Consider the following 24,653-nt stretch of genomic DNA (forward strand, 5'->3'; position numbering starts at 1 on the left):
TTTTGGGGTAATAAAAAATGTATCATTAAACCTTAATCTTATTTATTTATTTATGTATTTTTACACAGACCTTGGCTGCACAACCTTTGGAAGAGTGTTAAACACTGGGCCCAAAGAAAGCAAACTGCACATTTATATTTCCTTGTGTGGCTGTTGACTGATGGGTAGGCAGCTGTCTGACAAAGTCTTAACATAGGAAAATGTTACCCCACTTTTACATGATATTTTTCTTGTCCAGAGATACTAACCTGTGGTCTAAGGTGTTTTCTTTGCTGCTTATACCCCCACAGCACTTCTGCTTCTAAAGCTACCTCAAAAATCGTTGGGGATTTTTGTGTCTCTGCCTCTGAATGTACCATTTTACATTCTTCTCCTCATTCTCTTCTGAGCACTCCTTCACAGTCTTTCCACTAAACATGTGTGTCTCCTTTTATCTGTTTCACTTTGTCTTCCCTTTGTGTTTCTCCTCTTTTTATAGTTGGTAGCTCAGTCAGTGAACAGTTGAAGTTAAGTTTTGCTTTATTTCATCAAATATTCATTAATTTTGTACTGAAAGGCTGTACATGATCGCTTCAGCCCAAAGAAAATTTAGAAATTTAACCCCCTGAGATTTTCACCACTGTTTCAGACATGTTCAGACAACTTAGAAATGAGATGACTAATTGCTGTAGTTTTATAAGTAAAACACAACCCTGTTTTTATTTAATTAAAAAAATTTAGCTACTCCAAAGTTCAAGGTTTCATTTGGTGTAATTTTTACATCACAGTGCTCCAATGTTTTTAATGGATGGCAATTCTGAACTGCTGGAAAATCCAGTTTAGCACCTGGATTCTTTTTTTTCATAGTTTTTAATCAAAATTGTGGTTTTGTATTGTCCTGCTTAAATAAGCAAATACTTACTTGAAGAAACTTCATTGTCTCAGTGTCTCAACTTAGCATTATTTCAAACAGCAACATTACTTTAATCTCCTTGTCTTTGCTTCTTCACAAGTTTCAACAAGTTGCCTTTGGATGAACTAGATAAAGTTTCCCTTTCCATTCTTGTTTCTCTGTTCATCAATAGTAGTGGCAATATTTATGCTGTGAGACATGATAGATCACATCTTTTGACATACACCTGCATAAATTTCCTAACTGCTGTGACATAGTCAGTGTTCTTCACTCATAAATGGCCCTACAAAACCTGAAACAGCCACGCTGCACTTCCCAGCCATCACCTCATTAATCAACATTCCTTCATGTACTGATGTTTTGCCAAGATGGATAAGAGATGAATGTGCTCAAAGCATACTCATATATGCTCATTGCTAGGCATTTAAATTGTTAAGCTGTAAACTGTACAGTATTCTCCCGTATATGCAAACATCATGACTCAATGCAAACTCCTCTTCTAAATCACAGCCCTAAGGTGTGGAGCTTTTTCATGCCTCTGAAAGGCATGATTGATTTTCAGCCCGCAGGTTTGAATCTGCTGCAGTGAGCCTTAAAACGCCAGAGGCATGCTGACCTTTCACTTGTCTGCAAAATAGACAGGCATCACTTAACTGTCTAACAGACACAAAGTCACACTCATTGTATGCAGCCGAAATATCAGATAAAGGTCGATGCATATTGAAGAAAGCAACATGATTTACCATTTTTGGCTCAGACTAATTTTCTAGATAAATATGTGTAAGCTGACACTAATTACTATTTCTTTGTAATTTGTAACCCAAATTTGAAATGATCTAATACAAAATGAAATATAAGACTCAAATGAGTATAAGAAGCAGTAAGCGATAAGTAAAGGGAAATATTAATAAAAAAATATATATATATATGCACATTAAAGTGCACAGCCCAAAGCTCTGGATACATTCTGCCGGCATGTTCTTGGGGTGTTGAAATGCCTATCCAATATATAAATACTAATTTGTGATGTAGTTTAATCATTTGTCTTTCACTTTTAGATTTTACATCCAGGCAGGAAAAGAGAAGTTAACTTCAGGTTGATGCATCAGCTGACTAAAAATCTTCCAAGCACATACTACATCATATCATCATGATTATATTACCTCAGCCATTTAACTAATTCAACTGCTTGACAAACAGTAGAATACCACGATCAATGGTGAAGCAGAAATGTGTTGTAGTATATTTCTAAGCATGCATTTATGGTTGTTTGTGCACTATTTACATTCTTGCTTACAATCAAGTGACTCACATCTGCACATGATATTGTTTGAGACCTTGAAGTAGCAATCCACAGTGTAAGAACTAGTACATGGGCCCAAGCAAGGTCACTCCTTGCATCTCCCCGGCATGTCCATTGCCTCATATTCAGTCTGTACTGCAATGCCTAGAAAGAAAAGGGGAGGCAGAAAGTGGTAGATGGTAAACATGGTAACATCGACGCCTGTGGCACATAACAAGTTTTATCCGCCTCTGCCTGTTCTCGTAAGCATCACTCTGCCAGTGGCCCTGGGGCAGAGTGCTTGCTGACACCTGTGAGCCACCCACGCCTCTCAGTGGCATGTCATTCACCATGTCTCATGTTGACAAGAGGACTTTCTGTTGCCTATAGACATGTCAGTATCTTTCTTTTTTATCTCTACCACTCCTGTCTTCCTTCAGGTTTTCTTTTTCTAAATATGAAAAGTTACTTTGGTCCCGCTCAGTTGCATATTAAGTTGCATTATATATTACTCACTGAATATGCCAACCACTCCAATCTTTAAAATATTACCTTTTAGTTTCTTTTTAAATAAAATGAAATAAATCAGACTTCCGGTGACGCCATGTTGGAGATAACAGCCTAAAATAGGTCTCCGTCTGAAAACCTCAAATACCCTAACAAAAAACATAACTGGTCGGCATAACAGCAAAATTCAACATGGCAACATCTTTAAGAAGCAAAAGCTCAAGCAAACAAGAAGCCACAATGGAAAAGAACGAAAATTTAAAACAGCTAACTTTGCCGCAGGCTATGATTAGCAACACCGACGTTAATAACCCCGTGAGTTCAAGTAAAGCAGAGAACCGAATATTGTGTGAACTGGAGAAGTTAAGGCAGGAGAACAGAGAAGGACATTCGCAAACCAAGCTATCGCTAACTAAACTGGACGTAACGATGCAAAAACTGAAAAGTGACATGATTAAACTTGAAAAGAGGACTGCGAAGCAGAGGGCCGCATTAGCAGTGTGGAAGACACTACGAGCTGGATGCACAAAGCCACGCACGGAGTGTGTTTCCCACAGAGGAGCTGTTACCATGCTCTGCCCGGAACTTTGACGGACTGGTATTTTACAGAATTATGCTGAAATGCCGGTTGGGTATGTGGAAGTTTTCTTTACTTACTATGTTCTGTTATACTGTATTCTGTGTTCGTTTAGTGTTGAGATTGGTATTGGGCTACTGTTATTTCATGGTTATTGACACAAATCTTCCAAGTTGTATACCTATGTTTAATGCAGAAGAAGGAGGTGAAAATATAGATTTGACCGGGTGGACTGGCTGTTTCTGGAGCAGTCGCTTAGACATATGGGTTTTAAAGATGTATTTATCGACTGGATTAAAATATTCTACAAAAATCCCAGATCCAGGGTCAGAGTAAACGGCCATTGTTCAGATTTTTTCCCTCTGGGACGAGGCACGCGACAGGGGGACACTCTTTCCCCCTGTTTGTTTGCTCTTAGTATTGAGCCATTGGCAGAACTAATAAGAGCCAATCCTTGTATACAGGGAATAAGGGATGATGCAAATGTGCAACATAAGCTTGCGCTCTTCGCTGATGATATCTTATTGTTTCTTGAAAACCCGGTCACCTCCATTCCTGCCCACCTACAATACCTCAATGAATATAGCGATGTCTCAGGATACAAAGTTAACACAAATAAGTCAGAAGCAATGATGATTGTAGGGGAATGGCCCTCAGAATTAGACAACTTGGTTTCATTTAGAATATCAACAGAAGGATTTCGGTACCTTGGCATTTTTCTTATACCTAAAATCACACAATTGTATACTTCAAATTATGGAAAATTACTGTAGGAAATTAAAAGAGACATTGACAGATGGGATTTACTCCCACTGTCTCTTCTGGGCAGAATAGAATCAGTGAGAATGAATGTCTTACCGAGACTCTTATTCTTATTTCAGTCTCTTCCCTTTTTTGTGCCATAATCCACATTCAAAACACTAGAAAAGATGATATCCAGATTTATTTGGCAAAATCGAAAACCAAGGTACGTTTGAAAGTATTGATGACAAACAAAGAACAGGGAGGGCTTGGACTACCTGATTTAAAGCTTTACTACTGGGCAACACAACTTTGCACAATCTTTGTCTGGGTGATTAATGATCGGGAAATTCAATGGGTATCAATTGAACAAAACTCACTTCCTGCTGCACACTCTCCCATTCATGAGCAAGCATGCTAGGAAAAAGGCCAAGATTAATAATCCATGGATCCTACAAACACTTAAGATCTGGAACTCAATTCGGAAACGTCTAGGAGGTAAAATGGGGCTATCTCGTGCCATGCCCATCGTAGGTAACATTGAATTCCTACCATCTATATCAGATATGGTCTTTAAAAGGGCTGACAATGAACTGATTGTTATACATCATTTGTTCTGTGGACAGACACTTAAATCATTCTCACAAGTACAAGAACAATTTTCTTTGCCTTCAAGCGACTTGTATAGATACTTACAGGTTAGAGATTATAAAACAAGACATTCGGAGTGGGACATGGTTATGAGGGAACCTACTAATATTGAATCCTTTTTTGTTAACCTGTTTGAAAATCAAGCATTAGCAAAGAAATTAATATATATAATGTATAAAAAAAACTGATGGCAAATATGTCAGACAACACCCTACATATTAAACACCAATGGGAGCTTGAGATTAATGTAGTTTTAACAGATGAGATGTGGGAAAATGTATGTTCTGACTGTCACAAAGGAATTGGAAGCCAACTCTGGAGAGAGTTTGACTGGAAAACAAAAACTAGTTTTTAGAACTCCTTTAAGGATATACATGTCAAAGACCTTCTCACCAAAGATCAGCATTATATTTTGCATGTCCTACATTTGGTTGCACGAAAGACCATCACCCTAAATTGGCTTAAGCCTTGCCCACTAACTATAGCTCAGTGGACGAAAAAATTAAAACAGGTTTATTTGATGGAATGTCTGACTGCCCAACTACAACTGAAAATGGATATTTTTTCAAAAAGATGGTCGAGAGTGTCTACTCTTTTTGACTAATACTTGTTTTGTATTGCACTGTATGTTGTGTATTTCTCCCATCCTGCATATGCCTCCTGTCTTTTTTGTACCTACTAGGATGAGCCCAGTCTCAACACGTGTTAATGCTTGTTAATATGTTATGTTAATTGCCTGTGATTTTGCATTCTAAGGCAATAAAGTTAAAGAAATAAAAAAAATAAAAAAAATTAAATGACAATTAAGTGACTTAATTTGTGACAATGATGATATTCAGAGACAGTATTGTAAATTGCATGCACGGGCAAATATGCTGGCACATAAATTTAGCATGTGCTCTTATAATGTTAAAATTGCATTGTTTAAAGTTTGTTGTACATCTCTGTACACTGCCCACTTATGTTCCAGCTATAGTAAAGCTAAATTTATTAAGCTGCAAGTTGCATTTAATGATGACTTTACTGAAGGTCCCTGATGGACGAGTGCCAGTCATGCTGTGCCCACCTTATATGCTGTTCTTAGAAATTTTGTATATACAGTGGTTCCTGGTTTGTTGCGGGGGTTATGTTCTGAAAACACCCCGCGATATTTGAAATACACAAAATGACGAGCTTATTAATTTTTCACAATTCAAATGCATGTTAAGGCCTAATTATCCCTCTGTGGAGCGTTTATAGACCTTTCCCAAACTATAATAAACATTTTCAACATTCTCACACACTTTATACACTCTCAAAAACCTACATATATTTAACAACGTGAATTTCTTAATAATCTTAATCTTAAGAGCGCATTGATGTTTACTGACCCAGTCAAGAAACAAAGAACAGTGGGCAGATTCCAACAGTAAAATTTGGACAAAGAATGGTTGAAATAGGATTTACATATACTTAAATATGCAGTGCTGCATACAAAAAAATCTGCCAAACATCGAGACCGCAGAAGATGAACCGGGATATGTCGAGGGACCACTGTAAATTCATTATGAAACTTGAGGATTCTAAAAATATTATTATGGTTTTAACAACGCCTAAGCAGAGTAGTGTACGACATAACTCTGGACTCTGGAAGCACTGGAGAAAGTGCTTGTATGGATTATAGATCAAATTTATAGTCTCTCTGTATTGCCTTTTTGTCTTTGTGTCTTTTTGTATTTTGTCTGTTTTGCTTTGTTTTGTTTTTTTTTTTATATGGACCAAATTGTGAGTCTGAAATAAAGAATTGAATTGAATTTTCTTGCTCCGGAGGGTCATGACAAGTGGGAGGAATGATCTCCAGTGTCTTTCTGCCTTGCATTGGGGTTGAAGAAGTGTCTCACTGAACACGCTTTGATGTTTCGTCAGTGTTGTGTAGAGGATGGGAGGAATCATCCATTATTTTCAGCAGCTTGTACAGCATTTTTTTGTGGACAATTTGCTCCAGCGGCTTCAGTTATCCACAACACAGAACCAACCCTCCTTGACGTTTGTTCAGTCTCTAGCTCTGATGCTGCTGCCCCAGCAGATGGCTGCACAGCTGATTGCACTTTCCACAGCAGACTTATAAAAGATACGCTACACCTTGGCACATACATTGAATGATCTTAGCTTCCTCCAGAAGTAGTCTGCTCTGTCCTTTCTTGTAGAAGCTTCTGTGTTGTATTTCCAGTCTAGCCTGTTATCTAGCTGAAGTCTGAGGTACTTGTATTCCTCCATTACCTCCACTTCTCCACCTCTTTTTTTCCTGTTCCTCCTGAAGTCGACAATAATTTCTTTTATTTTATTTGTTTTCAAGGTGAGGTAAGGCTGGGCAATGTGGCCTGAAAGTTAAAATCTCAGATTTTTACAAACCAAATCCAATTTCCAATTGTAATCGGTTTTTCCCTTTTCTTGAAAACAATATTAAACTTAAAGCTTTTGCATGCAAAATGTGTTATTTGTTTATTTGTATATAGGAATGACAGCAAAGAAAGTAAATAACATTTGAACTTTCCCATCATATAAACAGCTTCATATCCTTCATAGAGATATGCAGCACAACTGCATCTGTAATCTCTTTCCATCTGAATCTTTATCATACGGAATCCACTGCGAAAATATTTCTCCTGATGTAGGCTGTCTCTTAACAGGAGTTTGTGGAGCCTGATTGCACAGTCTTAAAGCAGTGTACAGATACATTAGAGTCCAGGCTGTGTTTATGCAACCATGTCTCAGTGAATCATATAATATGGTGTTCCATGTATTCTTTTTGAGACAGTGTTAGCACTTCCAGCTTGTCCATTTTTGATAGCTAGCAATCTCATGTTACCTGTCAGAAAGGTTGGAAGAAATTACTCACTCCTCCTCTACGTCCACTTTGCTTTCTCTTTAACTCATTTAGGATTCAGTGTGTTATATTGCTGATATCTTGGTTTTGGAGAGCTTAATCAGTTGATCCTGCCAGTAAACAACTCTTCCATTCCCATGAAAACTTATCAGAATTGTCTTGAAAAAGTCCAAAATACATGGAGAAATCACTTGAACAGTACAGCCTCCAAGCCAGCAATAAAACATCTTCTTGAAAAACTAACTTGATGGTAAAAAAGTTAGTTGTATCTAAAAAATTAAAACAGTACATTTGGATTTACTACAGTTTGCTGTCATCACGTGACACATTCTACAGTGTAATCTACTTTAGGTCTCTGTATATAAGCCAGTTTAAAGCTCCTATAATGTAATTATCAAATGTTATTAGAATGCATTTGCTCAATTGGTTGGTTAGCCATTCCACTTAGATTGATCTTTATCATGTGTCTGCAGTCTGCAATTCATTTAGCTTGCCCGACTGACTGTCGGTCTGTCAGTATCTACTAACCTTTCTGTCATACTTTCTGTCTACATGGGATACATGTTTATACTAATCTGTACCCTTCAATCACCTTCACACCCACCGTGGCATTTCTCACCAGTTTACAACCCTCAGGCAGAGCCACTTTGTAAGGAAGTGATAACATGTCAGCTCTGCCTCTTTCTGGCAATCACATCATCCAGCTCAGTGCTAGCTCTAAACTGCCTTTTATACTCCACTCAGATCTAAAGAGCAACCTGAGATAAATCTATGAATAGGCCAGCACAGGTCATCCAGCTTTGCCATGGTCCAACGTTTTACTGAGTGCCACCCACCAGGGCTGAAGTGGTGCAAATGTGTCTCATACAGATTGTTTACCTTTCTCCACTGTGGAGAAATTTCACTGTACAATCCTGGTTAAGGTGTGACAATTTAACTGATTTAAAAACCTTGAAATGGAACCAGTTCACCAGAAATTAATGCCCCAATTATCCAATATAACAAAAAGCAACTGAAAAATTCTATTTTCTGGTGTTTTTTATTGTAAACTAAATCACACCAGAACAAAGTAAACCATATAGGATAACTACATAAGAATGTCCTTGCATGAAACCCATCACTGTTTGCACCATTTTCCATCATTTTGGGGTTTGATGTCTCACATTACAATATATTTGTGTTTTAATGGGGATTTTGGAAATACTGGTGTTTCTTGTCATGATTGCAGGGCCTCTCCTATTATAAACTAAAAGTAATTTATGCTTTTCTTCCACTTCAACTTAAGTCAGGCTCCACACTTTGGACCAAATGTGTTATTTTCTGGCTGCAGTAACTGCATGTAGAGCTGAGACGGAAATAGCACAAAACTCAGCTTCAGGCTTCCAAAATGCTATACGAGGCTGATACTAGCTGGCATTCACAATAAATGGTGGACATATGCAGAGCAAAAATAAAATATTAACATTAGACATGATAAAGATTATTTTTAATAGAACTGTTTTGTATATGTTAACCAAAAACAGAAAGACCTAATTGATAAATACAGTAGCAGGCTTCATATCGTCCACTTGACAATACAAAATGTTGATGTCAAAAGCCCTCAGTCCAGGCCTCTACAACAAGAATAACCTTCTGACTGTTAATCTGCCAGCTGAAGAGGCCCTATAACCTACTGTATGTTATATACAATGTTTGTATAACTTATTTTAGACTCAAACCCTGTGGCTTAGCAGACACAAAAATAGTTGTTTATATGTCTGATGGTGTTACCATTTCTCATCTCTAGAAAAAAAACATTATATACCTAATAAATTCATAGGAAGCAATCACTGTGTAACCTTCAGTTCCAATGAATTAGATATTTATGGGTCTGATTTGAAATCACATTTTGAGCTGTCCAAGACATCACTGTGCTCACATTGTTCAAGGTTTGCTTTTGTGTTTTTGTCATCCTGTTCCTGAGCCAAGCAAGTAATCTACTTATGTGAGGGTCACATTAATAAATTGGTTCCCGTCAGGGTGGAGCGTTGTGTTGCCTCTTGCCCCTGAAATCCATTGAGACACCAATTATTTTGTGACAGCCCAATAGTACACCCAGAGGGAAATTGAAAAGAAGTCGTTAAGCATTATCCAAACAACACACATGTCAATAATGGCAAGGTATTTTTTTACAAGAGGCTTTATGAGCACATTCAGGTTGGTCATTTCAGTGCAGCATAAATTTCCCAATATTATGTCTTTGAATGGTGTGCTGTGCTATATCATCCACTGTACAACAGAATGGCTGCTATACTCCAAATTTATTCTCAATCTGAGATATCCTTGGAGGTTGTTTGTCTATGGGGAAAGTAACTGTCAGAGTGGAGCATGACAGTAACTAACCCACACAAGAAATAGATGGGTTTTTTTTTTATTTTGTTTTGTTTGTTTTTTTTCATCTTTGCCCTTCAAAAACACACTGTTTCTACCTTTGTTTGCCTCAAAGACTTTGGGAGTGGCAAATGCATTTGTTTTGTCTCTGTCTTTGTGTGAACTAACTACTTGTTAGTTTTAATTTTCTACTCTTAGAAATGATCTGTGTTTTCCTTTTGAAACCTTTCTCTGACCTGCAAATCTCTAAGTCAGAGTTGCTAGACACATTGAAGAGAAACCTTGACTGATCACATTTTTGTTTTTCCATTTTTATTTATTTTTTTTCATATACTTTTTCACAGTTTAATGGTTCTTTAACCAATTGGTCACTGAAGGCCAGAAAGAAAAGAAGCATTAAATAATGTGACGAACAGAGAGTGGAGGCATCTAACTTCTTCTACTCAGTTTGTAAGTTAGACTGACATGATAGTGCCAAAGATACTCTGTAACCTTGACACTGACTGTATAATAGAATGCAACAATTACAGGTTATAGTTGTAAGTGTTACTCCCACAACAAGGCTCAGATGTCCTGCTGCTGATGTGAATTGTGGTCAAACTTTGAGTGCAAACTGCAGCAGAGGACACACCACCATGAATGCCCAAACACTGAAGCCTACCTCATATGCCAAGATGAAGAAGAAGCGAAAAAGCAGTCACCATGTCACAACAGATTGTCACACTGGCATGACATGATTGTCTTAAATCATCTCTCACCAAAATAGTACTGCAGGGTGCCCTTTTATTTATGGTGACTGTTAATTCTGTAAAAAATTGGAACATGAAGTGAATGTTGTTAGTATGCCTGATTACCAAGAATTTTCAAATATAGCTTATCAGAGATTTTTTGCTAAGAGTATAACAAAGGGTGAAATGCCTTTGCTCCAAACTGCTTGAGGGACATCGTATTCAAAGAATTCATCGGTGCATCCAGTTAAAAACAGTTAACGTTCATTGAACATTTTTCAGTTAAAAATGTCCATATTATGCAGAATCTGGCCAGTGTTATGACCGTCGTAACACTGGGTCGTAATCTTCACTGAACTTTGTGACCATAAATGTGAGTGAAAGTAAAGACTGAGCCATTAAATTCAGCGCTCTGATGCTCTACTCTGTAGCTATTATTGGATATGTGGAGAGATCTGGCACCACTCCAAGAAGTGCTTAATTATTTATTTATAAGTTGTTTGTTTGTTTTTTGTTTTGTTTTGTTTTGTTTTGTTTTTTGGGTTTTTTTTTTTTTTTTTTTTCACAAATTACACTTTTCTCCTGTAGAGACAAATCATTGACATAATTATTTACCAGGAAAGAAAAGATGTCATTTTGTTATCCAGAGGTTTAATGATGTTATACATCATTAACATTGTTATAGGAAGCACCTATAACAATGTTTCTAACACACTTTATATATAGTGCTAAGCAGACATGAAGAGCAGATGAAGCTGGTAGTTAGTTCCAAGTATCTTGACGATGCTTTACTTCACTTGTAGCCAAAAGGTCATGACTCTGGCATATTAGTTCCTTCCTTTTAAGATATTGTAAAATGTCATGAAAAGAATCCATAAAACCACCAAATATTTACACAGTCACCATAATCGATTACACCTCAGAATTATTTTTCAGCAGCCTATATATTCGTCTTTCCATCTTCCTCACCTGAGATATTGGATTGTTGCCACTCTGTTGGGTAATACTGTTTGTCTTATGATTTGTATTCATTGTCTTTCCAGGTTTTCTCCAGTTAGAGAGCTGGCGCCAATTGGCACGCCAGTGGGGACTATTTTTGCTGCTGCTATGAATCAAACCATCTTCTATTCTATTGTTGCAGGAAATGAACAAGGTATGAGCAACAGATGATATATCATGAAGGAAATCAGCCATAGCCGAATGTTTTCTCAGATTTTTGTACAAGATTGTGTTGTTTCCCAGCACACTCTGGCAAACACTCACTCTCAGATTCCGAGAGTAAACCAAACCTTTATGTGCTCTTGTATTTGCATTTTTTATGTGTTTTATCATAATGTCGATATCTCATATGTCTTACCACTTCTATGTAAGCAGCAAAAATGTAGAAGTAGAAAAGACAGTTTAGGCAAACTCACAGCTGTAGACTGCTTTTAACACGGTTGATAGACTCTGGAGATAGTAATAACACCATGGCTGTGGGATAATAGCAACCAGGTGTAAGGTAAGCTCTGGCTATTCAGAAGAAAGTAAAGAGAGAAGAAGGTAGCTGTCAGAAGTCCCTTCTTAATGTGCATTTTAGCAACCTTTAGATTGATCTGTTAAAGTTGAGCCACATAACTGTGAACACAACAAAGTTAATTAAAAATGCTATGCTGCTGATCAGGAATCAGAACTAATTCTGTTATCCATGTCACAGACTTGTTTTTATTTATTTATTTATTTTTATTTATTCATGAAATCACAATTTTCTTGCTTTCAGGCCACTTTAAAGTGAACAACCAAACAGGTGTAATCTCCACAGCAAGACCTCTGGATTATGAAAATGTGACCAGCTATGTCCTCAGGGTCCAGGCAGACTCTATGATAGTCGTCATGTCCAACCTGCGTGTGCCTTCTAAAAGTAAGAAATATCAGATGTTTCATGACAAGATTCTATTGTGTTGTTTTGATGGAATCCTGTGGTTTTTCTGACTATGACTTACTATGGTTAAATCAAGTTGCAGAAATTTTACAACAGCCTGTTTTATCTTTTAAATTTATTTGTGTGTTTACTGCATTTAAATCAACCTGTTCGTAGTTTACATTTTCATAAGTACATTTGTTATTGCATGCTTATTTCTGCCTTACAAGGAACTCAGTGAAGGAAAATCGTAAGAACTGCATGAATATAAAACATACATTCTTGCTGGTACCACAGTGGTATCACCGATTGCTGGTGTGTGAAGCATAACATTGTGAATTTGACAAGGTGAGGGCCTGCGTGGCCTTGTCAGAAGAGATCATTGAATAAAAAACTTTTTTCTTTTCTTTTTCTTTTTTTTTAAGACAACTGGTGAATTTAGTCAAACAAGTTGACAAATTTCAGTGGTGTATTGTATCTCATTTTGTTTATATATGTACATTCAGAAATCAGTACTATAAACAGTAGGATTAAACTGATTGATTTTGGTATTTACAAGCTTTTACAAACTTTACTTTCATAATAAAACTGTGATTTCTCTTCATCATTATAATCTCTCTTGTTAAAATGCACACAGTAATCTCTCAAAAGCTTAGCTTCATCAAGGACCCAAAGAATCTCTTAAGAGCCACAAAACACTGACATTTGTGTGAGAACTATTGTGAATGCCCTTGGATGGTTATAATGAATTTAAAAGGGAAAGTAGTACTTCAAAGCTAGGAAGCAAAATACAGCTAACTAGTCACAAAACATTGGCATCCTTTTGTCTTCAAGTAACGGTGGTGTAGCTTCTGGTTGGCTTTTCTGTATCTGCTCCTTTTCGAATGGCTAAATAGTCCAGCTCTTGAATGACAGTCTCTGCTGCATATGCTGCAGAGAAACGCCGATGCCTACTGAGGCTTCAGTTTTTTTTCCTTTTTTTTTCTTTAAGCTAATGGTAAGTCCAAACTCTTTGCAGGTTTGGGAGAATCAACTGACAAGCTGCTGCAGATCATCTTTTGTGTGGGACGTCAAGGCTGCATTGTTGGCGAAGAGATGCTCACGAATAAGTACCACTGTGACTTTGGTCTTAGTGTGAAGACAAGCGATATTGAACAGCTTGCCAATGGCCTTGGTGCAGATGTATAATCCTTTGCTGCAATCCTTGAAGGCATATTGGAGGAGCATGGAGAAGAAAATGCCAAACAGCTTTGGCGCAAGGTCTCAGCCTTGTGTAACTCCACTGCTAGCTGGGAAGGCCTCTGATATTGCCCCACTGAAACAGACTTCTCTGCATGTTCTCGTGGAATGAGGTGACAATGGCTAGCAACTGTGGGAGGCAGCCAATCTTCTGCAGTAGCCTAAAGGTGATACAGAAGGGCATCTGCTGCTTTCAACACTTCTCCTGCAGCTGGTGTAGTGAGAAGATCATGTGTACAGTTGACTGACCTTCTCAGAAGCCACACTGGGACTCTGGGTAGATGTGGGAGGCTAGGGTCTGCAGTCGCACCAAGGCAACATTGGTGAATGCCTTGCCAACGGTGCTGAGGAGGATTATGCCTCTGTAGTTGTTGCAGTCACTGCACTCACCTTTGTTCTTGTACAAAGTGATGATGTTTGCATTTCTCGTGTCCTGGGGGAGATGGCCCTGATCCCAGCATAGGCAGAGAAGTTTGTGGAGGGGCTGAAGCAGTTCAGGTTTCCCACTTTTCTGGACTTCTGGTGGTATGTCGTCGCTCCCAGGGTCCTTTCCCCAAGCGAGAAAATCAATGGCTTTGCTGAGCTCTTCCAGAGTGGGTGGGGTGTCTAACTCCTTCATGACTGTAAGGTCTGGGATGGCATCCAGGGCAGTGTTGGTGATGATATTTTGGGTTGCATACAGTTTAAGGTATTTCTCAACCCAGTGCTGCAGCTGCTCCCCCTGGTGTGTGATAGCTTCACCTGTCTTGGACTTAAGGGAGGTGATCTTAATGGCGGAGGGACCTGTCGCCTTTTTTATCTCATTGGAAAGGCCTCTTTTGTTGCTATTGTCGGCAGCTGTCTGGACACTGCTGCACCGGTTTAACCAGTAGGTGTTAGCACAGTGGCGGGCAGTCTGTTAGGCATTCCTCTTGGCAACCCTGAGGGCTCCAAGTGTACTTGGGCTTGGCAACGCCTTATGGACCGAGAGGACTTTCCTCTTTGCCACAGTAACAGGCTGCATTTCCTCCCAGTGGGCCTCATACCAATCTGCACTCTTGTGTGCCTTGTTCCTGTAGGCAGTGATGGCTACAGCCTACACAGCATCTCAGGTTTAGACCACTTGGAGTCGATTGTGTCAACAATTTGTGACTCTTCTGTGAGATTCTTCTGCTGCAAGTACTTGATGAGCTGCTATGCTTTCTCTGGTTTGCTTGCACAGCAGGTGTTGATGCATGGACGGACCTTCTTCTTGGAGTGATGAAGTTTCTTTGGGGTCACTCGTACCTTTCTTGTCCCCAGGGGGTGGTCCATGTCACAGTCGGTGCTATGATAACTGTGGATGTGGAAGTTTTGCATTCCTAGTAAGGACGAGGTCTAGTTGATGCCAGTGCTATGACTGTGGGTGTCTCCATGACCCCTTGTGAATCTTCTTGCTTATAAAGAAAGTGTTGGTCAATATTAACAGTACTTCTCCAAAGGACGTTGACCATTCTCATTTATCTTCCCCCTACCGTGATAGTTGATGCAGGTGTGTCAAACCTGATGGTCAGCTCTCACTTTTGCAAGTTTCTGAGCAGGTATAGTCCTTCAGTGCTGGAGATCCTGGACATCACTTCATCCAGGACCTCGTAGAACTGATCCTTCTCCTCTGAGGTGGAGCAGAGGTGATGTTAAATGGCCCAGAGGATGTGAATAGGCAGAGGGAAAGGATTCATAAAACACAAGGATCCACAAAATGGATTCCACCAAATGAAATCAGTAAAGACAAGACATTCACACTGTTGTTTTTAACTTGGGTTAGTCTGCGCCACTGTTTGTACAGCTTACTATAAGTTTGTTGTTGCATAAGTTTGTGATTAAATTTCAAAGCACAAACATATCCACATCTTTACACACTCCTATAGGAAAATGTCACTCCATTGAATTTAATGTCAAAGTCTGCAGTCAGCCAATGAATCTTGTGTAATTTAAACAAAAAACTCTACAAAAAAAATGGGAGATGAGGGACAAAACTACTGAACAGTGGTTGGTTTTTATTTATCATCTGCCCAGAATGTACAGCCCACAAACATCCCCAATAAAGCAAGATAGGAAAGAAAAAAATAAAAAAATACTACTAGAGAGACATGTCTCTGCAGAGAAATACACCAACACCAACACAACCTTCTATTGGGTCATTAGACAGGACTGAAAGGACTTTTTTACTAAGAGCTTCTATGTTTAGCTCAGTATATTTTTTAATTAAAGATTGCTAATTTCAGATGTGCCTTTAAAAGGGCAGGAACAACACAGGGTACCACCAGAACTCAGTGAATTGCAGAATTATATACTGTACGTTTACTATCCCAGTTTGTTTATCTATACTTTTTCCCCCTGGCTCATCTGTTTTAATTTAGGGAGGCCACCGCTAGAATGTGGGTGGGTGGCAAAACATTAATCATGAGAATCTTTCAGTAAATGGAACTCATGTGTGTTCCCATTCTTAAAGTCTTAGTGTGCTTGAAAGCATGTGTCGGTAAATGACAGCAGCACTTGTGGATGGGGCTTCGGATGTTGTTTGAGTATTTAGTCTCTTCTGTTTGTAGCAGCACTCAGGACATAGTCGAGATGAAGTGCAAATGCATGTGTACTGGATCAAAATGTATTTGCATACAGCACAGAGTCTGATTGATAGCTGCTTTCAGATAGTGTCTCATCAAAGGTAATCATTGTTGTGCTTAGTTGTATAGTGCATACAGAAATAGGGGAAATGAGCTTCAGGTAGAGATTGGAACGTTATCATTTTAAATCCTTATACATGTCCTTGCTGTATACTGGGAGTGAATGTCGAGTAGTCTGTTTTGGAATGTTGTGTAAATAGCAGTGGGATGCTTCCCCTTTTACAACAAGAGATTTCAAATGCCATGCAGAAAGCACTGTGTTTCATCACTCAAAGACTTGAGGCAGCATTATGTCTGGTGCCCATACTTCAGCTGGAATATCATTAGGCTTGCTCATGGCCTGTTTACTGACATGCATATTTTGTATAATGATGGATGAAGTGTTAGAAACAAATATGGTTCAATGAATAATCTAAGACCTGTTCTTCCTGCATCTTTTCCTTACTGTGTGTGTCTCTCAAATAATAATAAAAGTAATTACAAGTAAACAATTGTCAGGCACACACTGCAACAGTTTTAAAGCAGGAGACTCAAGTATAAGGGAGAGCTTTTCTCAGCAAGTGGACAGACACTGGCTCCTTTCTTACTTATTGCATGTGGGCTTTATAATAATAAAAAAAAACCATCTTTCTTGTAATTATTTTAACTTACTGTAATTATCAGAGTATACACTACCGTTCAAAAGTTTGGGGTCACTTCCCTATTGAATCCAATGGCAAAGTGACCCCAAACTTTTGAACAGTAGTGTATGTGGACTGTTTTGTTATATTGCTTACCTCATTACTTTTAGGAGTGGTACACTGTGTATGTATCTACATAACCAGAATGCATAGATGCATACAGTACAGACATTTTTATTCATGTTTTTTAATCCAGACTAAGAATCAAGATTTACTTGTATGTTTTCAAAATGATAATGGGCTCTTAGGTGCACTCCAACTTTCTCTGCTGTAGAACAAATCCTTCCTCTTAATGGACTTGTTCCTTTCATGCATGCTTATGAGTTTGTGAAAGTAAGTGAAGTAGAGTGGAGTGTAACAGGGGATAAACTATATTTATGTTTTTTCATCCCAAGGGAATATGGACACTTTTTACAAAGAGAAGGAGAAGACTAAACTTTGCAGACCTCTTTCCCGTCCCCTTGAGTCGTTCCCTCTGTGCCTTACACTACTGCTATTGTACATGTAATTTGATGTGCTGTGTTTTGTTTGTCCAATTCCCCTGGTGCATCCTTAGTTCCAGCGCCACACGACTTTTCATTTTTGTATACTGCAGGAAGAAAAATGGTCCTTGACACTGCATTTTTTTTCATCTAAACTGCAGAGTTAGAAGGATTTTGCACACTACATATTTATGCTGCATATAGGCATAACTGTGACAAATTAGGGGGAAGAAGGTTTATACTGACTGTAACTGCATTTTCTCCTTAAAGTGACACAATGTTTGTTTCAGTATTTTTAGTATTTTCAGTTAACGTTCCGGCATGTAACACATAAGGATCTATTGTTGATGATGCTATCTATAATCATTTTGGAATTTTTATTAGTTTAGAGTCACAATAAATAAGAATAGTAATTTTCATTACTTATTTTAATTCAGACTGTGGGTTGCCTTTTTCATTCTTCTGCCATGTCGCATCCATACCTACTACAATAGAAAGCCAAAAGCGACAAACCAAATGCTAGTTTGTTTTTCTGCATCCACTGCACTTTAGGGGGTAGGTGGGGGTTATTCAGCTGGTTACAGCTGGTGCAGTTTGTCTATTTTATTTTTCTATCTAACCTTTGCTTATACAAGTAATCTCATTGAAACATGGAGTCCGTTTTCAAGGTAGACTTCTTTTTTTTTCGATTAAATGATAAATGGACTATACTAATCTAACACTTTTCTAGTCACATGTTGACCACTCATAGCACTTTTACACTACATGTCACATTCACCCATTCACACACACACACTCATAGAGCACTTCTATTGTTATATACCAAGTGCTTTCTCCAATCACACACATTCATATAGATACACATCGGTAGATACACATTGAGGGGCAACATGGGGTTCAGTGTCTTGCGCAAGGACACTTTGGCATGGCAGTGGAAGCCTGGAATCAATCCACTAACTGTTTGGTTGGTAGAAAACTGGTCTTCCTCCTGAGCTACAGCCGTCTAAGCATTCAAACATTACATGCAATCTTACCCAATTTTTAACTGGCAACTTTTAGTATTTAGTAAATGTTCTGTCTTCTTATTTTTGACTTTTTTATTTATTCTGATAAAATCAAATAGAACTATATTTATAAAGCACTTTTAATACAAAAGCAAAGCAAGGTGCTTTACATAATAAAAAAAAACTTAAAATACATATTTAAAAAACACACACAAACCTTTGCACATTAACACACCGTATAAAAGATCTAAGTTCAAGAACACACCCTTAATAATACTCTCTTTTTCACACACATCATCACAGTGCACATACACAACCCCCACCCCTCTCTGCACAAACTCTAACTAATAGTATATAATAATAATATAAAAATAAAACTGGAGATAAACATCTGAAGATTAACATTTGGCTTGATGCTGATGTGAGAAAACAATATCTTGGGGCTCTGTCCACACCAAGAGCCACTTCACCAAGGACTATAGAAGGTGTCACCACAGGAACCATCCAGATAAGAGCAGGTTGGGGCCCACAACACGAGGACTGCAGTCCAAGGCCCCTCCAACCACCCTGACCGGGTCGATCTCCACAGCAACAACCCTACAGATCAAAAAGGCATAGCCTCTGGTGTAAGAGGATCCCCATGAGAAAAACACTGGAGATACACCTTTAAAAAGTAAAAATTAAATCAAAATAAACCTAAAAACAATATGAACAAATAAAAGCTGAGTATTGCAAATAGTTGTTCCTAGTGATGTGTAAACTGAATACCTGTTACATTGTCATGCATGCAGCTGTGGGAAAACAATTCAGTATAGACCTCAGAGGTATATTCTACAAATGGATAGTAAAAATAAATGTTTTTAAAATTTCTTTAGCATGCAATTACAAACACTATATAATCATACTGCTTAAGTTACATGATGATGATGATATTGTCTTTTAAACAGCTTATTTTTTTGACATATGATATTTTTAGTAGTTGATAAATTTTAGTCTATAAAAAGCTCAGAAATGGGGACCAGCTGATGATCATCTAAAAAGTTCATCTAAAAGTTATTCTCATCTGATAGTTTTGAGGCAAAATCATGCAGCATTTGATCATCTAGAGGTATGACTGAACAAGAGGTATATATTAAGCTTCTGCTCGCTGCTGATGACAAACTTTCTAAGATAAATCCCAATTCTTTATTTGAGAAGGTCAAGCAAATCTGACTTCACAGATGTTTGAATTGCAGTAAAGTATACAGACTACAGTTAAATGTCCCATGTTTATTGGTTTTAAATAAAACCAACAAATGTGGCTGAAGAGAATTCCTATCAAAGGATGTTATTCATACTTGCATCATCTACTTTTTTTGCAGCAAACACGGCTAAGGTGTTCATTGAGGTGAAGGATGAGAATGACCACCCTCCCGTCTTCTCCAGGCAGCACTACATAGGTGGTGTGACGGAAGACACCAAGATTTTCACCTCTGTGCTGAAGATAGTGGTAAGGAAACATCTGACCTGTGATTTGACTAGTGTTTGGATCTGCATATGTGGAGACGGGTTGAAACTGACTAGCTTGATTGTGCTCCAACTTTTTCAACACTTGCCCTGTAGCCATGATGTGACAATTAATAAGATCAGCTCTGTGCAGCACAATTTGATCTGCCCCCACCATCACTTGTTTCATCTCTTTGTCCGTTTCGTTCTCCCTGCTATCTGCTCTGTTCACAAGCAGGTGGGATGAGATAGAGCTGAGTGGTGTGATCCCTTAATGTTCACACAGGCATGGCTGGACATCCAGCCTGCTGATCAGCCTGCTCTGCCAAGGATGTTTTAGGATGTTATTTTGCTTTTGTCTGTGTTTTTTGTTTCGAACAAGTACATGAAGCTGTCATGTATTTACACTTATGTTTGTTTCTGAAGTCATTAAGAAGCAGTATACAATGTTTGGCTTGTGAGGATTAAGTGCAACCATTATTGAAGTGTGTCTATTGACAAAATGTATAGTTATGTAACAATCTTAACTTCAGATTGGATCACTAAATAAGGTAATAGCAGGAAAAAAAAACAACTGCTGTCAGTGGCTATTTTGTATGTGTTCAAAAACTGTCAAATAATTCCCAATTTCAAAAGTCTTGTTACTTGAAATGCATATCCCAATTACAAACAGTACATCAGCCACAGCAGACCTCAGGATCAAATATTAGACTGCATGAAGTCATTCTGTTTTAAATCATTTCTTTTCAAAATGAACAGTCACAGAACAGATACTCTAACCTAATATAGTCTATCTGTATTTTCTCAGTATTATATAATCAAAGTAAGCTGTGAACCAGTCGCTCCAGTTCAATGAATGAATGACTCTGAACCAGCGATCCAACTAGAGAATGGGTGGTTTGATTCCCAGCTCTTCCACATGTCAATGTGTCCTTGAACATGGCATTGATCCTCACATTGCCCCAGTATGCACTTCTGTGTCTGACAATTGAGAACAAAGCTGGATGAATAAAAAATATTTAGTATATATTTAGTGTTTTGTACAACCTGAATGAGAGTGGACTATTAAACATTTTCCTCAAATTTACAGGCATTTACAGGTGTAGGTATCAAAAAAGTTAAAAATAAATTTGTTATTTGTTCTACATATGCATTATACAGTCTAGCTCATCAGATCATATCATCATCCATCCATTTTCTATAAGGCTCATTCCAATTCAGAGTCATCAGGAAGCTGGAGAAAATCGACTGAGTATTTGTGTAATACATGATTTGCAAACTGTAAACTAATTTGATTGTAACTTTGTGTAGTTTTATGTTTTACCATTTTGCTGCCACTTACTAGTAATAACAGAAATAAGTGAAATAGTTGAAGCTACGGGCTGGTTTTAATTGTGCTGATGTTTCGATTGGTGCTTTAGCATTGCTCTGTCAAGCTAACTTCTAGCCAATCAACAAACATGTAGCAGCAGCTCTGATGGCTTTGCAATGTTGGGTTTTTAGAGGACTACACGCCTTTCCATCTGTTTGGACTGAGAGCACCATTAACGGGGACGTCCATTAAAGTATAAAACAACTCTTAGATGTGGCACTGTTATCACATTAGAAAATGAAAACCCTTGAGTTGCTTAAATTAGAAATCTGTGTCTATCTTTTCAATAGATTATACATTTATGAGTCAAGTGTATCCTTTATCAGCGGCCAAGAATTCTTTGGCATCTGTCATGTGTAAACTGTTTGCACTACTTAATAAGTTATGAAGCCAAGTGCCCTTTAACCTCCCTGGAGATGATCATTAAAGATTGCCATGTAATAAAAAGAACCTATTACCATTTTTATATTTTAACACTTAAATTTCTGTTATGTTTTTTTTTTTGTCTCATTGCCAGAAATAGTTTCAACACAAATAGTCACAAGTGGTTTGAAATTTGGTGAATTTTCCAAAGTCTAATTTTGTTTGTGTGGGAAAGTAAAGTGAAAACTTTTTAATAAATGAGTGTAATTAGATGATTACGTGCTGCTTTAAGTGGCACTTATGTCAAACCAGTAAGTAAGAGGACTCGTGGGAAGGCAAATTGCTTTTGTCATTTTCCCCCTAGACTGCCTGCTCTTCTTGATGTAACAAAAATGATAGTGTTTTTCTTTTTTTTTTTCTTCAAAAGAGAAGCAGCTCTTTCCTAAAAAAAGTTTATTGTTTTGTGTTATTATTATTATTTTAATACTGTAGGCTAAACCACTGTAACCATGCATTTTTCCCATTGCTGTATTGTGAAAGCATGCAGCCACACCTCACTGTGCGACAGTTTCTCCCCCATGTGTCCATAAAACTTTTAAAGGTTTGTCCTACATAAATGATGTTGCTACACATATTTGGTCAAATTGTGCCCTGTGAGAATATCTGACTGCGTTGATTTATGCAGTCCTGTCATTGGGACAGGGCCCTCTACCACCTACCCCTCCTGTGCCAATTGCCAGAGAAAAAAGAAGAGATTGCTCCTATTTATCAGTGTCACCGGTCACAGACAAGCACTCAGAGAATTGATGCCTTCATGTAAAACCAGTGGCCAATCAAAATTTTTACTTCAGAGGTTGAAAGGCAGGTTTGTGGACTTTTCTACTACCAGATAAAATGGTTTCATAACCATCATGAAGACTGTGATCATTAGATTTAGCTTGATGGCGACATTTCAGAGACTCAGATACATCCAATCAGCATTAGCGATCACGCACCAGTTTCATTCACTCTGAGAAACAAAAATAATAAACCGATTGGTAAAAGCTGGAGATTTAACACCTCTTTATTGAAAGATCCTGAGTTCATTGATTATTTTAAAAAAGAATGGTCAATTTATATAGAAAAAAATGACATGCCTGAAACTTCAGCGTGTCTCCTATGGGAAGCAGGAAAAGCAGTAATGCGAGGGAAAATAATTTCCTTCTCCTCACATAAGAAGAAGAAGGAAACAGCAAGAGTTTTAGAATTAGAACTCAGGATTAAATCATTGGAGGAGGCTTACCGCATTTCCCCCGAAGAGCACACAATGAATAATATAAGGAAAACTAAATTGCAGCTTAAAGAAATTATAGATAAAAAAACACAGTTTTTAGTGCAAAGACTTCGCTTGGAGAACTTTGAACACAGTAACAAATCTGGAAAGTTTTTAGCAAATCAACTAAAAACAAACAAGGAGAAAACAACAATCTCCTCTGTTAAAGATCAAGACGGAAACATCAGCCATGACCCAGACAAGATAAATGACACGTTTAGAAGCTTCTATAAAACATTATATGAATCACAGATTAATCCAACAGATGAACATATTGAACAATTTTTAAACAACATTAATCTACCAAAACTAAAAAATGAAAATAAAATAAATTTAGATGCACCTATTACTGTAGATGAACTCCACGAAGCTCTCCAACATATGCCCAACAATAAAGCCCCGGGTCCAGATGGTTACTCAGCAGAATTTTACAAGGAATTCTGGACAACGCTAGCTCCTACATTTTATAATATGTTGTTAGAAATACAGGAAAAACAAAAAATACCGCAAAATATGAACTTAGCTAATATAACACTATTGCTAAAACCAGGCAAAGACCCCACACTTCCATCCAGTTACCGTCCCATATCTTTAATAAATGTAGACCTGAAAATAATTAGTAAAGCTCTTGCCAGAAGGATAGAAAAAATAACCCCTCTTATAATACATCCGGACCAGACAGGTTTTATAAAAGGTCGACATTCATCTACTAACACACGTAGACTAATTAACCTCATTGATTACTCTACTTTACATAATCTAGAATCCACAATCATTTCTCTAGATGCAGAAAAAGCCTTCGACAGGGTAAACTGGAAGTTTCTATTTGCAACACTAGACAAATTTGGGTTTGGACCTTCTTTCATAGAGTGGATTAAAATATTATATAATAACCCAAATGCATGTGTGAAAACCAACGATCAAACTTCTCCAAGCTTCCGCTTACAGAGAGGCACCAGACAGGGCTGTCCACTCTCCCCCTCACTTTTTGCCATTTTCATAGAGCCGTTAGCAGCTGCTATTAGACAAAATATAGAAATTAAAGGAATCCAGGGCAAAAATATAGAACATAAAATAAGTCTTTATGCAGATGATGTATTACTCTTCCTTCAGAACTCACAAACATCACTCTCTCAGACAATCACGGTTATTAATAAGTTCTCATCAATATCTGATTATTCTATTAACTGGTCTAAGACTACAGCCATGTCCATCAACTGTGACCTACAAAACATCCCTAATATCAAAATACAGACAGGAAACATTAGATATTTAGGTATAAATATTTCCCCCAGATTATCAGATTTAACAAAATTAAACTATGTTCAGCTACTAAAAACAATAGAAGATGATCTCTTACGGTGGAGGCGCTTACCCATCTCAATAATGGGGAGAGTTGCCACCATTAAGATGATGATCCTACCTAAAGTTAATTATTTATTTTCAATGATACCCACTAAACCCTCCATCAGTTGGTTTAAATCTCTGGACTCTTTCATATCCAAGTTTCTTTGGAAAAACAAGCCGTCACGTATCAGTCTTAAAACCTTACAGCAGACT

General features: G+C 37.8%; 1 protein-coding gene across 4 annotated transcripts in view; it reads left to right on the forward strand.

The window, feature by feature from the left end:
• The window catches only part of pcdh15a (protocadherin-related 15a), a 249,930-nt gene that overhangs the window by 193,389 nt on the left and 31,888 nt on the right, over positions 1 to 24,653 (forward strand). For all 4 annotated transcript variants that reach the window (XM_042010341.1, XM_042010343.1, XM_042010344.1 and 1 more), the window contains 3 exons: positions 11,658 to 11,767; positions 12,374 to 12,514; positions 19,923 to 20,050. In XM_042010341.1, the coding sequence (XP_041866275.1) occupies positions 11,658 to 11,767; positions 12,374 to 12,514; positions 19,923 to 20,050 (379 nt within the window). The remainder of the gene's footprint in view (positions 1 to 11,657; positions 11,768 to 12,373; positions 12,515 to 19,922; positions 20,051 to 24,653) is intronic.

This window comes from Melanotaenia boesemani, chromosome 16 (assembly GCF_017639745.1).
Source record: "Melanotaenia boesemani isolate fMelBoe1 chromosome 16, fMelBoe1.pri, whole genome shotgun sequence".
NCBI classification, from domain to species: domain Eukaryota; kingdom Metazoa; phylum Chordata; class Actinopteri; order Atheriniformes; family Melanotaeniidae; genus Melanotaenia; species Melanotaenia boesemani.